Source organism: Xenopus laevis, chromosome 8S, assembly GCF_017654675.1.
Source record: "Xenopus laevis strain J_2021 chromosome 8S, Xenopus_laevis_v10.1, whole genome shotgun sequence".
Classification (NCBI taxonomy): domain Eukaryota; kingdom Metazoa; phylum Chordata; class Amphibia; order Anura; family Pipidae; genus Xenopus; species Xenopus laevis.
Window position 1 is genome coordinate 102,613,876 of NC_054386.1, and position 12,748 is coordinate 102,626,623.

At 47.8% G+C, this 12,748-nt stretch overlaps 1 protein-coding gene across 1 annotated transcript in view; it reads left to right on the forward strand.

The window, feature by feature from the left end:
* Nucleotides 1-6,696, forward strand: part of npr1.S (natriuretic peptide receptor 1 S homeolog) — a gene marked incomplete in the record, with an annotated part of 29,646 nt that extends 22,950 nt beyond the window's left edge. Inside the window, 12 exon segments of the mRNA NM_001087893.1 lie at nucleotides 1,471-1,575; nucleotides 1,650-1,721; nucleotides 1,927-2,088; nucleotides 2,323-2,476; nucleotides 2,811-2,979; nucleotides 3,076-3,222; nucleotides 4,601-4,724; nucleotides 4,803-4,871; nucleotides 4,944-5,118; nucleotides 5,236-5,334; nucleotides 5,437-5,528; nucleotides 5,647-6,696. Of these exon segments, the coding sequence (NP_001081362.1) occupies nucleotides 1,471-1,575; nucleotides 1,650-1,721; nucleotides 1,927-2,088; nucleotides 2,323-2,476; nucleotides 2,811-2,979; nucleotides 3,076-3,222; nucleotides 4,601-4,724; nucleotides 4,803-4,871; nucleotides 4,944-5,118; nucleotides 5,236-5,334; nucleotides 5,437-5,528; nucleotides 5,647-5,709 (1,431 nt within the window).
* Between the last annotated feature and the right edge of the window lie 6,052 nt (nucleotides 6,697-12,748).

A 12,748-nucleotide genomic window follows, 5' to 3' on the forward strand; every position in this document is an offset into this window, starting at 1 on the left:
GCTTCTTGGGGCAATGGGCAGAAATCATTGGGGTCGGCATTATTCATCATTGTTGCCAGCAGTTACCGAGGCTCCCAGAATGCACCTGTGCCTGTAGAATGGCATTTAATAGCAAGAGTTAAATTCAAGGTGCACTAACACATTGGCTTCTTTCTCTTCTCTTAGTTATTCCAACTGTTATAAGATCATTGGACCATTGCTTGTAACCCTTGCCTGCCTACAGAGTGTGGAACCATTTAACCCATTCACCCTGCCCCCAAGCCTTGCCTTCCCACTGTTATCATGGAACCTGTGTAACCCTTACCTACCCGCTCTCATTCTCTATTCATTGGGCGAGGAAGCCTTGCCTACCCACTCTCACCCCCCCCACTGCATATGGAGCCATTTAACCCTTACCTGCCACTGCAATACTTACCCCACTGGTCAGGATAATGAAACACTTGCCGAACACGCTGAAATATTTCCCCGTTGGGCATGGAGCCATTTAACCCTATCCTGACCACTTTCACCTTTTGTTACTGAGTTTGGAACCAATATCCGTTACCAGCCCTGTCTGATCCTTTCCCCTCTGGACTTTAACCCTTTATGCTTTACTACCCATTCACATCCTTCTCCAGTGGTGATAGAAGCATTTAACCCCTGCATTCCTTCTCCCATCCTTTCTCAATGGGGTATGGAACTATTTAACCCATGCCTCCCAGTCTCATTCTTTTGGAATTATATAACCCCAGTCTGGCCACTATATTTCTTTCCTACTGGGTTTGAAACTGATTAACCCTTGCCTGTCCTCTCATATTCTTATTCCACTGGCTGTAGAGCCATGTAAACTTGTCCAGCCACTCTCATACTATACAGTCTAGTTATGGATCGATTAACCCTTTCCACACTGGGTATGGAACCATGTAACCCTTGCCTTCCCTTTCCACACTGGGTATGGAACCATTTAACCCTTGCCTTCCCTTTCCACACTGGGTATGGAACCATTTAACCCTTGCCTCCCCTTTCCACACTGGGTATGGGGCCATTTAACCCTTGCCTCCCCTTTCCACACTGGGTATGGGGCCATTTAACCCTTGCTCACCATTTTCACACTGGGTATGGAACTGTGAATCCCTTTCCTGCCCTCCCTCATCCTTTGCCAAATGGGTATGGGACCATTTAACCCTTGCCTTCCCTCTCCCCTTCTTTCTTATATGGTAAAGTAGAAACTGTGTAACCCTTACCTACCCATTCTTATCCTTTCGCACTGGGTAATACAATCGTGCAGTTATTTCCCCACTGGATTGTGTGTCATTTCAGCCTCAGTCTTTGCTAACCGGCCCCCCTTTTCCCCAGATGAGTAGATAAGAGTTAAACCTTCGCCCGACTGATCTGCTGAATTTCCCACTGGTTGATAAATTATTAAGACTTTGTTGAGCCTCTTGGATTTGTTTTCCAGGTAGTTTAACCCTTGTTTATCTTCCTTTCTAGATGAGAGATGTGCAGAATGAACACCTCACGCGCTTCGTTGGCTCCTGCATTGACCCCCCAAACATCTGCATCCTGACAGAGTATTGCCCCAGGGGCAGCTTGCAGGTACCCCACTAGTCTAGCACCCCCAATGGCTGCAGAGAGTATTGTCATACACTGACCCCTGTGTGTTTCTGCAGGACATTCTGGAGAATGAGAGCATCACGCTGGATTGGATGTTCAGATACTCACTAATTAATGACATCATAAAGGTAACGTGGGGGCGGGGCCATGGGGTTGGAAATAAGACTCTGCAGTAATAGAGGTTTCATTGTGCCACTAGGGGGAGCAGATACAATGTTCTGTATTAATCCTTGCTCAATGGCATTGCTGCAAAGGGTGCAAACATGAGTCTATGATGTCGATTGTGTTTAGATGTGGCCGCTCAATCCACCTTTTCTCCCAATCTCTCCCCAGGGGGTGCTCTTTCTGCACAACAGCGTCATTGTGTCGCACGGGAACCTCAAATCGTCCAACTGTGTCGTGGACAGTCGCTTTGTTCTGAAGATCACAGATTACGGACTTGCCAGTTTCCGCTGCCCCCCTGATTCCGAGGACATCCATGCCTATTTTGCTAGTGAGACCCCCCTTAAAGGAGCTAGAGGAAGCGGGGGATAAGGCACTGGATTCCCTATGGTTTATAGATCCGATTTCACCTGTTTCTCTGACAAGGAGCAACATGGCAGCTTGTGACTATTGAATTATGTAGAACCATAACCTATATCTACCCTTTAATTGCCCACTAACATTTCATGCATGGGGGTAGATAAGACTGATCCTTAACACTCTTGTATTTCCTCCTGTTCCCTAGAGAAACTGTGGACCTCCCCCGAGCTGCTAAGAATGGAAACCCCGCCCCCGCAGGGCACCCAGAAAGGAGACGTGTACAGTTTTGGGATCATCCTACAGGAGGTTGCCTTGCGCAATGGAGTTTTCTACATGGACAATGCTGAGTACAGTCCCAAAGGTGGGAAATGTCGGCCCCAGGCCGTGCTGCTCTCACTGGTTGTGGCCTTTCCCCTAATCCCTCTCTGTCCTCCTGTCAGCTTTCCCTTTATATTGGCCTCTACTCTTATACGGGGCTCCTGCTAACTCCTCTGTAAGATCAGCCTCCTGTCATCTCCTCCCTTATATATTCCTCATATTAAACTCTCTTTCATATCTGGGGCCTCTCTGCTCATCCATCATGGCTGCTACATCCTTAAATTGGCATCAGATCCTCTCCTGTCAATGGGCCTCCTGACCTGCGCCCCCCTATATCTGCCTCCTCCCCTGACTCACAATCATCTCCTTCTCCCCAGAGATCATAGAGCGAGTGAGGAGCAGAGAGAAGCCAATATTCCGACCCTCCACCAACCTGTACTGCCATATCCAGGAGCTGGGGCAGCTGATGCAGAGATGTTGGGCAGAGGATCAGTTCGAGAGGCCGGACTTCAACCAGATCAAAGTGCAACTGCGCAAGTTCAACAGGTGAGAGTTGGGCCCTGGCACGTGCCCCCTATGCACTGACCTTGCCCTGGTCTCCTTCACTGTCCCCAAGTCACACGAAATAACTTGCCCCCCCAGAGAGAGCAGCACTAACATCTTGGATAACCTGCTGTCCCGCATGGAGCAGTATGCCAATAACCTGGAGGAGCTGGTGGAGGACCGCACACAGGCCTACCTGGAGGAGAAGCGTAAGGCAGAGGCACTGCTCTACCAGATCCTGCCCCAGTGAGTGTGGAATCCACCCCTCAACCCCCTCTTATTGGCCCCTGAGAGGTTTTTACTAGCCAATATCTCTTGTTGTGCTGCCCATCCTTCCCTCACCCACTGCCCCTTACCCCCTGTCTAAATCCTCCAGTCCCTCTCCATTCCACCAACCCTTCTATTCTCCTACTAGCACCCCTCTAATGTCTCCTTAACCCTCCAGCCCCTCCTCTAATCTCTCTTAATTTTCCTATCACCTCTCTAAATCCTCCTAGCACCCCTCTAATCTCTCCTTATTCCTACTAGCACCCCTCTACATTCCTGATTGCTCCCTAAATCTCTCCTTAACCCCCTAGCCCTCTCTAATCTCTATTAATTATCCTATCACCCCTCTAAAATCTTCCTAGCACCCCTTTAATCTCTACTTAGTCCTACTAGCACCTAGGGTTGCCACCTTTATTAAAAAATTTTACCGGCCAGTGGGGGGCGGGCACCAAAAGTGGACTGTCCGTGACGCTAAAAGGGGCGGAGCTACGCGGTGTGCCGCAAAAGGGGCGGAGCAACATCGCACATCGCTGGAAAAAAGGTAAGTTCGAATTAGGGGCAGGCCAGGGGCTTTTTTTAAAGGGTATTACAAATTACCGGCAATTGCATTGCCGGTAAATTTGTAATACCGGCCCCGGCCTTGGCAGGTGTTAATACCAGCCGGGTGGCAACTCTACTAGCACCACAATGGAATAAAGGCAGTGCACTCCTGGGTTGGAGGTCTCTGAGGAAGTGTTGTATCACGAAACGCGTCAGACCTCAGACGCTATGTTTACTAGATTGATACTATAAAATAAATAAAGTATAACATTTTTTGAACCAACCTGGAGACAAGCGATCAATTTTTGAAACCCAGGAGTGCACTGCCTTTATTCCATTGTGTTGCTGTTGGCGTTCCCCCTAGAGACGGACTCGGGGCTGGTTTCACCCGGGTCACAACGACTGCAGGGTAAGAGTTCAACTTCATTTACTTTGATTTATATGCACTACTGAAGACTGTGGAGATCCGATCTTTAAAGTTTGAGCGCAGGGTCTGGGGCGTCTAGCACCCGGACCAACTGTTATTTACGGTGAGCAGGATTAGGTCTGTGATTTATTAACAGTTGTAACTGAACCCGCAAGTCATCTTTATTAAGGAGAGTGAAGTCACTAATGGAGCCGGAATTTTTTTCTTCTGCTCAGAATAAATTGGTTAAACTCTACTAGCACCCCTCTAAATTCCTGCTTGCTCCCTAAATTTCTCCTTAACTTTTCTAGAAGCCTCGAATCTCTCTTAATTATCCTAGCACCCCCTCTAAAATCTTTTTAGCACCCCTCTAAAATCCCCAGCAGCCATTGTGTGCTCCTATTCCCCCAGCTCGGTGGCTGAGCAGCTGAAGAGTGGGGAGACTGTACAGGCCGAAGCCTTCGACAGTGTCACCATTTACTTCAGCGACATTGTGGGGTTCACGGCGCTATCAGCAGAGAGCACCCCAATGCAGGTACCCCAAGACTTTCAAACTTACGGACCCCCCCCTAACTAGCTGACCCCACATAACTCCCAACCGTTACTGTTGCAGGTGGTGACGCTGCTGAATGACCTGTACACCTGCTTTGATGCCATTATAGACAATTTCGACGTGTACAAGGTGAGAAATGAGAATATTGCCCACATCTTGCCTCACACTCACACTCACACTCACACTCCCTCTCGCTCCCAGGTGGAGACCATTGGTGACGCTTACATGGTAGTGTCCGGCCTCCCTGTGCGGAATGGAAAACTCCACGCCCGAGAAATCGCCCGCATGTCCCTTGCTCTGCTGGACGCTGTTAGAAGTTTCAAAATCCGGCACCGGCCCAACCAGCAACTGAGACTTCGGATTGGGATCCACACAGGTGGGAACCAGTGGGCAGAACTTTAAGGAGTCTTATTATATTTAGCTTAATTTATAGGGTGAAATAGAAGGCTGGGGACAGCACCCCATTGTCACATTTGTGTCACCCCCTTCCCAGGTCCTGTCTGCGCTGGGGTCGTCGGACTGAAGATGCCTCGGTATTGTTTATTTGGAGACACAGTTAACACAGCGTCACGGATGGAATCCAATGGGGAAGGTGAGCCCTAAATTCAGCCTCTACTGAACTACAGCTCCCAGCTTCTGTAGCTGAAATGCTGGAGGGCCGCAGTATATAAACACATGATTCTCTTTCTCACAGCCCTTAAGATTCATGTCTCTATGGCCACCCAGAGTGTCCTGGAGGAGTTGAACTGCTTCATTCTGGAGCTGAGGGGCGACGTGGAGATGAAGGTAATGACACCAATAGGACTTGTAAGGATCTCTAGCCAATCAGAGTATAGAATAAAGTCACTGACCTCCCTCACTGATTCCCCATGACTCTCCTTCTCATTGGCTCTTGTTCCCCCAGGGTAAAGGCAAGGTGAGGACGTATTGGCTCCAGGGGGAGTGCGCCGGCATCACAAATGGGTGAAAAGGACCGGCTCTTCCAAACCTTTCCATAGAGACCTGTGACAATGGGGGTCCCCAATCCCCTCAACTTACTTTTTCTATGGGTTGTGGCCACTCAATTCCTCTTCATCCCCAATGGAGAACAGTATTGGAGTATTGGTGGGGAAATCTCTGGACCCAACCTGATGCCAAATAGGCCCAAGCCACGCAACATACAAAAGCCAAGTATCGACCTACTGGGGGTGTTTTCCACTATGAGGCGCCACCGGCTCCCACAATCCTACTGAGCTCCGTGGGGCTACCTGGACTGATTGAGAGACCCATTGCCGTGCCGCCTGTACGACGGGCAAGAGAACAGGGCACCGTAAGGAGGGGATTCCTGTGTAGAACCCCAAAATGTGAAACTGCCATAAAGATTTCTTTACTGGGTATGGCTCCTGGTGGGGGTTCCCTGGCAGGTAAAATTCTGCTTTCAGAGCAGGCTGGCAAGGGCTTCTGGGTAATGTAGTGCACCTTAATAGCTGCCATTATTTCTTCCTTTGGTGCCAGTTTCCAGGAGATGCCCCTGGTTTATTCTCCACGGCCGCCTGTTAAATAAAACTGTCAGAGCAGAGTTGCCCTAGATTCTCCCTCTGCTGAAAACACACGTCTCGCTGGCGTCTCACTAATCGCCCCCCTCGCTGCTCGTTGCCCCTCTCTCTGCCCGTGCGTCTCCCAGTCATTCAGTGAATTGGAGGCTCAGTAATTGGCCAATTTGCTCTTGCGGAACATGTTCTGCTGCTGCTGCTACTGGGAATAAAGAGCATTTATATGACAGAAAGAGCCCCCTCTTCCCTCCCCTCCTTCCTACGGCTTTGCCCTTTACTGCTCCAGTCCGTACGTTGTTGTTGTTGTTGGACTACAAATCTCACCGTACCTGGAGCAGGGCTGCTTTGCTCAATATTGTTACCAGTAGCAATACCAAGGGGCCAAGTGTTCTTATAATAAAGATAAATGATGTGGCATCACACAGCCCTGCCCTGAAGAGCTTACACTCGTATCCAGCCAATAAGGAGGGGGGAGTACATAAGGAAGATTGGCTTCACTGTATCAGTAAGTAAAAGCATCTGTGCAGGGTGAGTATTGGTCTGTGAGTGAAGAGCGATGATGTGACAGAAAGGGAATATGAGAGAGATAAAAATTCCATGGGCAGATTAAAGACTCCGGCCCCGCTGAGTTGGGCTCTGAAATGCCAATTATTTATCCAGAGAGTGAGGTGTGGGGAACATCTGTCTGTATCTGAGTGTGCTGGGGCCCCCCGAACATCTGTTCCCCCATACGGTGACATTCCACAGGCCTGTAGCAATCAATACCCGCGGGGAGATGGGTCAGGGGGGTCGTAGATTATGTTCATTCCCCTTCACTCCCTATGGAGCCTGGTGGCTTGTTCTGAAACTGCACTGCTTGTATTGGGGGTGCATTTTGTTTGGACCTTTAGTGTCAACCCCGAGATCTGCAGCTCCCACTAATAATGTTACACATAAAAAGTTACACAGAACTATAAACCCAGTGAGAATGAGGAATGAATGGATATTGGGAAGTTGTATCAGGAGTCAGAAGCAGCAGTGCAGAGAAAGGGACAGACACAATGACAGTTACACAGAACTATAAACCCAGTGAGAATGAGGAATGAATGGATATTGGGAAGTTGTATCAGGAGTCAGAAGCAGCAGTGCAGAGAAAGGGACAGACACAATGACAGTTACACAGAACTATAAACCCAGTGAGAATGAGGAATGAATGGATATTGGGAAGTTGTATCAGGAGTCAGAAGCAGCAGTGCAGAGAAAGGGACAGACACAATGACAGTTACACAGAACTATAAACCCAGTGAGAATGAGGAATGAATGGATATTGGGAAGTTGCATCAGGAGTCAGAGGCAGCAGTGCAGAGAAGAGAAAGGGACAGACACAATGACAGTTACACAGAACTATAAACCCAGTGAGAATGAGGAATGAATGGATATTGGGAAGTTGTATCAGGAGTCAGAAGCAGCAGTGCAGAGAAGAGAAAGGGACAGACACAATGACAGTTACACAGAACTATAAACCCAGTGAGAATGAGGAATGAATGGATATTGGGAAGTTGTATCAGGAGTCAGAAGCAGCAGTGCAGAGAAAGGGACAGACACAATGACAGTTACACAGAACTATAAAGCCAGTGAGAATGAGGAATGAATGGATATTGGGAAGTTGTATCAGGAGTCAGAAGCAGCAGTGCAGAGAAAGGGACAGACACAATGACAGTTACACAGAACTATAAACCCAGTGAGAATGAGGAATGAATGGATATTGGGAAGTTGTATCAGGAGTCAGAAGCAGCAGTGCAGAGAAGAGAAAGGGACAGACACAATGACAGTTACACAGAACTATAAACCCAGTGAGAATGAGGAATTAATGGATATTAGGGAGATTGCTCAGAATGAGATTCTCTTTCATTATACTAAGAACAGCTCTTGGGTGAAGTTCCCCTTTAACTGCAGGCTGTGTGTCCCTTTAAGGAATGAAGTGATAGGAGCCAATCTCAGTACAATCTGTTAGTTCAGCTTTGCGTTGCCGGGGGCGATACAGGGAGATGTATGTGAGGGGCCTGTGGGCTGTAACGGCGGCTGATTAAAATGTAGGAGAGATATAAAGCGGGTGCTGCTATTACTGATAATACAGAGGAGAAGCAGCGAAGGCGAGAGATTTATTCTGTGTTCCAGAACAGTTTGTTCATTCACTGTCTCTGCTCTTCTCACTGACCCGGCCAATTAGCTCCTCTTAGGGCCCAACTCATCCTCTGCTGCTACTGTTTGCTCAGCCCAAGCTTAGTTTTAATTAGATACTAAATATACAGACAAGACTATGTCTAACATACATGTATGGACTCTCTCTCATTTCCCTACAGAAATAGGGATTGGTAACACTAGATAGGTACCTAATATATAGAGACAAGAGGAAAGTGTTGGAAGGGTTACTGTCTGCTCTCTCTCATTTCCCTACAGAAATAGGGATTGGTAGCACTAGATAGGTACCTAATATATAGAGACAAGAGGAAAGTGTTGGAAGGGTTACTGTCTGCTCTCTCTCATTTCCCTACAGAAATAGGGATTGGTAGCACTAGATAGGTACCTAATATATAGAGACAAGAGGAAAGTGTTGGAAGGGTTACTGTCTGCTCTCATTTCCCTACAGAAATAGGGATTGGTAACACTAGATAGGTACCTAATATATAGAGACAAGAGGAAAGTGTTGGAAGGGTTACTGTCTGCTCTCATTTCCCTACAGAAATAGGGATTGGTAACACTAGATAGGTACCTAATATATAGAGACAAGAGGAAAGTGTTGGAAGGGTTACTGTCTGCTCTCTCTCATTTCCCTACAGAAATAGGGATTGGTAACACTGGATAGGTACCTAATATATAGAGACAAGAGGAAAGTGTTGGAAGGGTTACTGTCTGCTCTCTCTCATTTCCCTACAGAAATAGGGATTGGTAACACTAGATAGGTACCTAATATATAGAGACAAGAGGAAAGTGTTGGAAGGGTTACTGTCTGCTCTCTCTCATTTCCCTACAGAAATAGGGATTGGTAACACTAGATAGGTACCTAATATATAGAGACAAGAGGAGAGTGTTGGAAGGGTTACTGTCTGCTCTCTCTCATTTCCCTACAGAAATAGGGATTGGTAACACTAGATAGGTACCTAATATATAGAGACAAGAGGAAAGTGTTGGAAGGGTTACTGTCTGCTCTAGGGATTGGTAGCACTATATGCCATAAAGTGAGTCTGCAGAACTCAGTAGAAAGGTTGTACAGCACTGATACAGCAGTTGGATAAGAGGAGGTTAAAACTGATGAGCACCAGCTAATTGGGGGTCTATGGAGGGGGTTACTGGAGGGCTGGTGTTGTGTAAGAGAAAGAGAAATGGCTTGAGCTGATCGGCCAGACAGGGGGCCCCGGGAGACCCAGCTGATGGTTACCATGTGTTGAGGCAGGAGAGATGGACATACTTGGACTACAAGACCCTCCATCCAGTGAACGACAGCAGAAAACAATCCCTGTTGGCCCTTTGGCATCTCCAGACCAACCCCCACTCCAATTGCTCCTATTCATCATCTTCCTCGCTCCATCCGCCTGCTCCCGACTCTTTTATTTGCTTTCTTCCCTCTCATCACTTTCATGTTTATTCCTTGTCCATCATGTTGCCCTGATGTTTCTCCTTGCCTGACCCCAGGAATCACTTGCCCTTCCTTGTCCCTGGTTACCCCAATTCAGTGGAGGAGTCTGACCCCTGCTACACATTCATGGGTGTCCATGTCTCTAGTTTAATTAAAAACAATGGCAGCGGCAGCCTGAGAGCTGGGAGGCAATAAAGCAGGAGGCGAATGCGAGTTCCTTGTAGGCAGATAATGGATCCACTGAGCAGATAAATAAACGCCGGCTCCCCCCGTTGGCCAGTAATTCAGCTCTTCCTAATTCAGCACAGCAGGTCGGGCAATTAGGGGAGAGGTAAAATATAGAAGAGAAACTGCTCTCATGCCGCTTGGTCCTGGCACAATAAATACAGCCAGAGAGACGGATTATCCACCGACCCCCAGAAAAGACAAATTGCCCTGGAACCAACAAAAACAAGCTCATCCATTTGGCTGACTCTTGAGAAAGGGAACAGATTAGGGTCCGTTTGAAGTTAGGCAAATCTTTGATGGAGAAGGAGCTGGGGGTACTTGTGGCTGAGAACTGCCAGTCAGCTGCAGGTATTGTCCTTTGATCAGGCCCTATTATAGTCCAGCGTGCCTCCTATCAGCCCAAAACCACTCCTAATCCAAGACATGTCGTGCCTCGTTTGGGGTCCACTAATCTGGATCATGATTCTGTCTTGCCCTCTTACAAAGACCCCTGTCCGCCATGCTGGTGGCGCTGTTTTTTGATAGGTTGACTGGGGTGCCAGGACACAGGGTCAGATGTAAATGCCAGTGGACTAAATGGACTAGTTGGAACCTCAGCAGGACAGGGTCTACTAAAATAGGCCAGGGTGAGGATTGCAGGTTTTAGCCGGATGGATCTCAAGCAAGATATCCAGGTGGGCAGTTGAAATAGGCCAGGGGGTTTCAGCTGAGGGTTTCTCAGGCAAGATGTACAGGTTGGCAGTTGAAGTAGGACAGGGTCAGGTTTGGGGGTTTCATCCAGATGGTTTTCAGGCAAGATGTCCAGGTAAATAGCTAAAATACGCCAGGGTCAGGATTGGGGGATTTCAGTTGGATGGATCTCAGGCAAGATGTCCAGGTGAGTAGCCGAAATAGGCCAGGGTGATGATTGGGGTTTTCAGTCACATGGATCTCGGGTAAGATGTCCAGGTGGGCAGCTGACATAGGCCAGGGTCAGGATAGGGAGTTATGCTGGATGGATCTTAGTCAAGATGTCCAGGTGGGCAGCTGAAATAGCCCAGGGTCAGGATTGGGGGTTTCATCTAGATAAATATCAGGCAAGATATCCAATTGGGCAGCTAAAATAGGCCAGCATCAGGATTGGGGGCTTCAGCTACATGGATCTCACGCAAAATGTCCATGTGGGCAGCTGAAATAGCTCAGGGCCAGGATCGGGGGTTCCAGCTACATGGATCTCAGGTAAGATGTCCAGGTGGGCAACAAAGAGATGGAGAAACTGGGTCAGGCACTAACAGGTACACGCTATCCATAACACACACAGTGCCATTGCACATGGAGAGTTGGAAAGAAACCAGTGCCATTGTGAATGTTGCCCACAGTTCTACATGCTAAGAGCTGGAGTTGATCATACATGACCAACTTATAACACAATAGGAAGGGTTTGAGAATGTATAAGGAAGGGTGTGGTAGCTGAACCTTTACAGTCAAGTGAGTATTGGGTGGAACCCATCAAGGGTTTGGGCAGGGGTGGCCAAGCTTTCAGGTTACAGCAACTGATTAGACTGCCAAGTACCATGATGTCGCCGACACTAGGCAGTTTCAGGCAACTTGTGGGCAAGACTCCAGCTGAGGCAGGACTAGAAGAGCAAGGTGGGGCAGTAGGGAGAATAGTAGAAGAGGGGATAGTTAGACATTCAGACATCATTATCTCCCTGTGTCAGTTAAATTGCATAGATTCGCCACAGACATTCGCGTGTAGGTGACACAATATCAGATCTGGGACTATCAGGAGTTCTGAGACTCTAATGACATTATAAATTCAAGGAGTGGATAATCTGTAGTTAAATCATGGGAATAAATTCACTGCAGTGTTAGATACCTGAAACTCTCTCCTGACCCGTCCAACCTCCCCCCCCAGTCCATCCACATTGTCAGGCGCTTGTGCTCAATTGTTCCCGACCTGCTCCCCAGTGAGATGTGCGAATGCTCAACTGTTCCAGGAAATGTTCTTTAACGCTGGCCACTCGACTCATTACACTGTACAAACACACGCAATGGGAATTCTGAACAAAGAGTCCTGGGGAACCGGCCAAGAACACATCTCTGGACCTAGAAAAGAAAGGTTAATTACTGTAGAACATTCTAACTAGGCTGGAGGGAAAGTGATCATTGCTGTCGGAGTGCCGGGTCAGGGATTGGGTGCCGTTTCTCTACTTATTCATCATGTGATCTTGCTGGAGTCCATGTGATGTGGCTGGGTGAAGGCCCAGGAGCCACGTTTCTAAGGATAACAAGCCTCATCCACGGTTTATACATATTGACACTAACAATATTGCACCCACTTAGAGGCCATAGTTTTATACTGGTTGTCTCCCTCTATAGGGGAGTAATATTGGGTTTGTCAGGTGGATATTGATCATGGAAAAAAGCTTTACAAGCAACCAAGCCATGACTTAACCCTAAACTTCCAATAACTCCAGTGATGGCCACAATGATGATTTCATGGTTGAAAATATAACTAGTAGAACCTCTAAAGCGATATACTGAGGTTGCCCAACCCCACTAAAAAGCTGATCCGACGGGTTGGCTCCCTAGCTAATAATGAACAGATAATAGTTGGTGCCTGGGGAGACCCAAAAGGAGAGGGAACC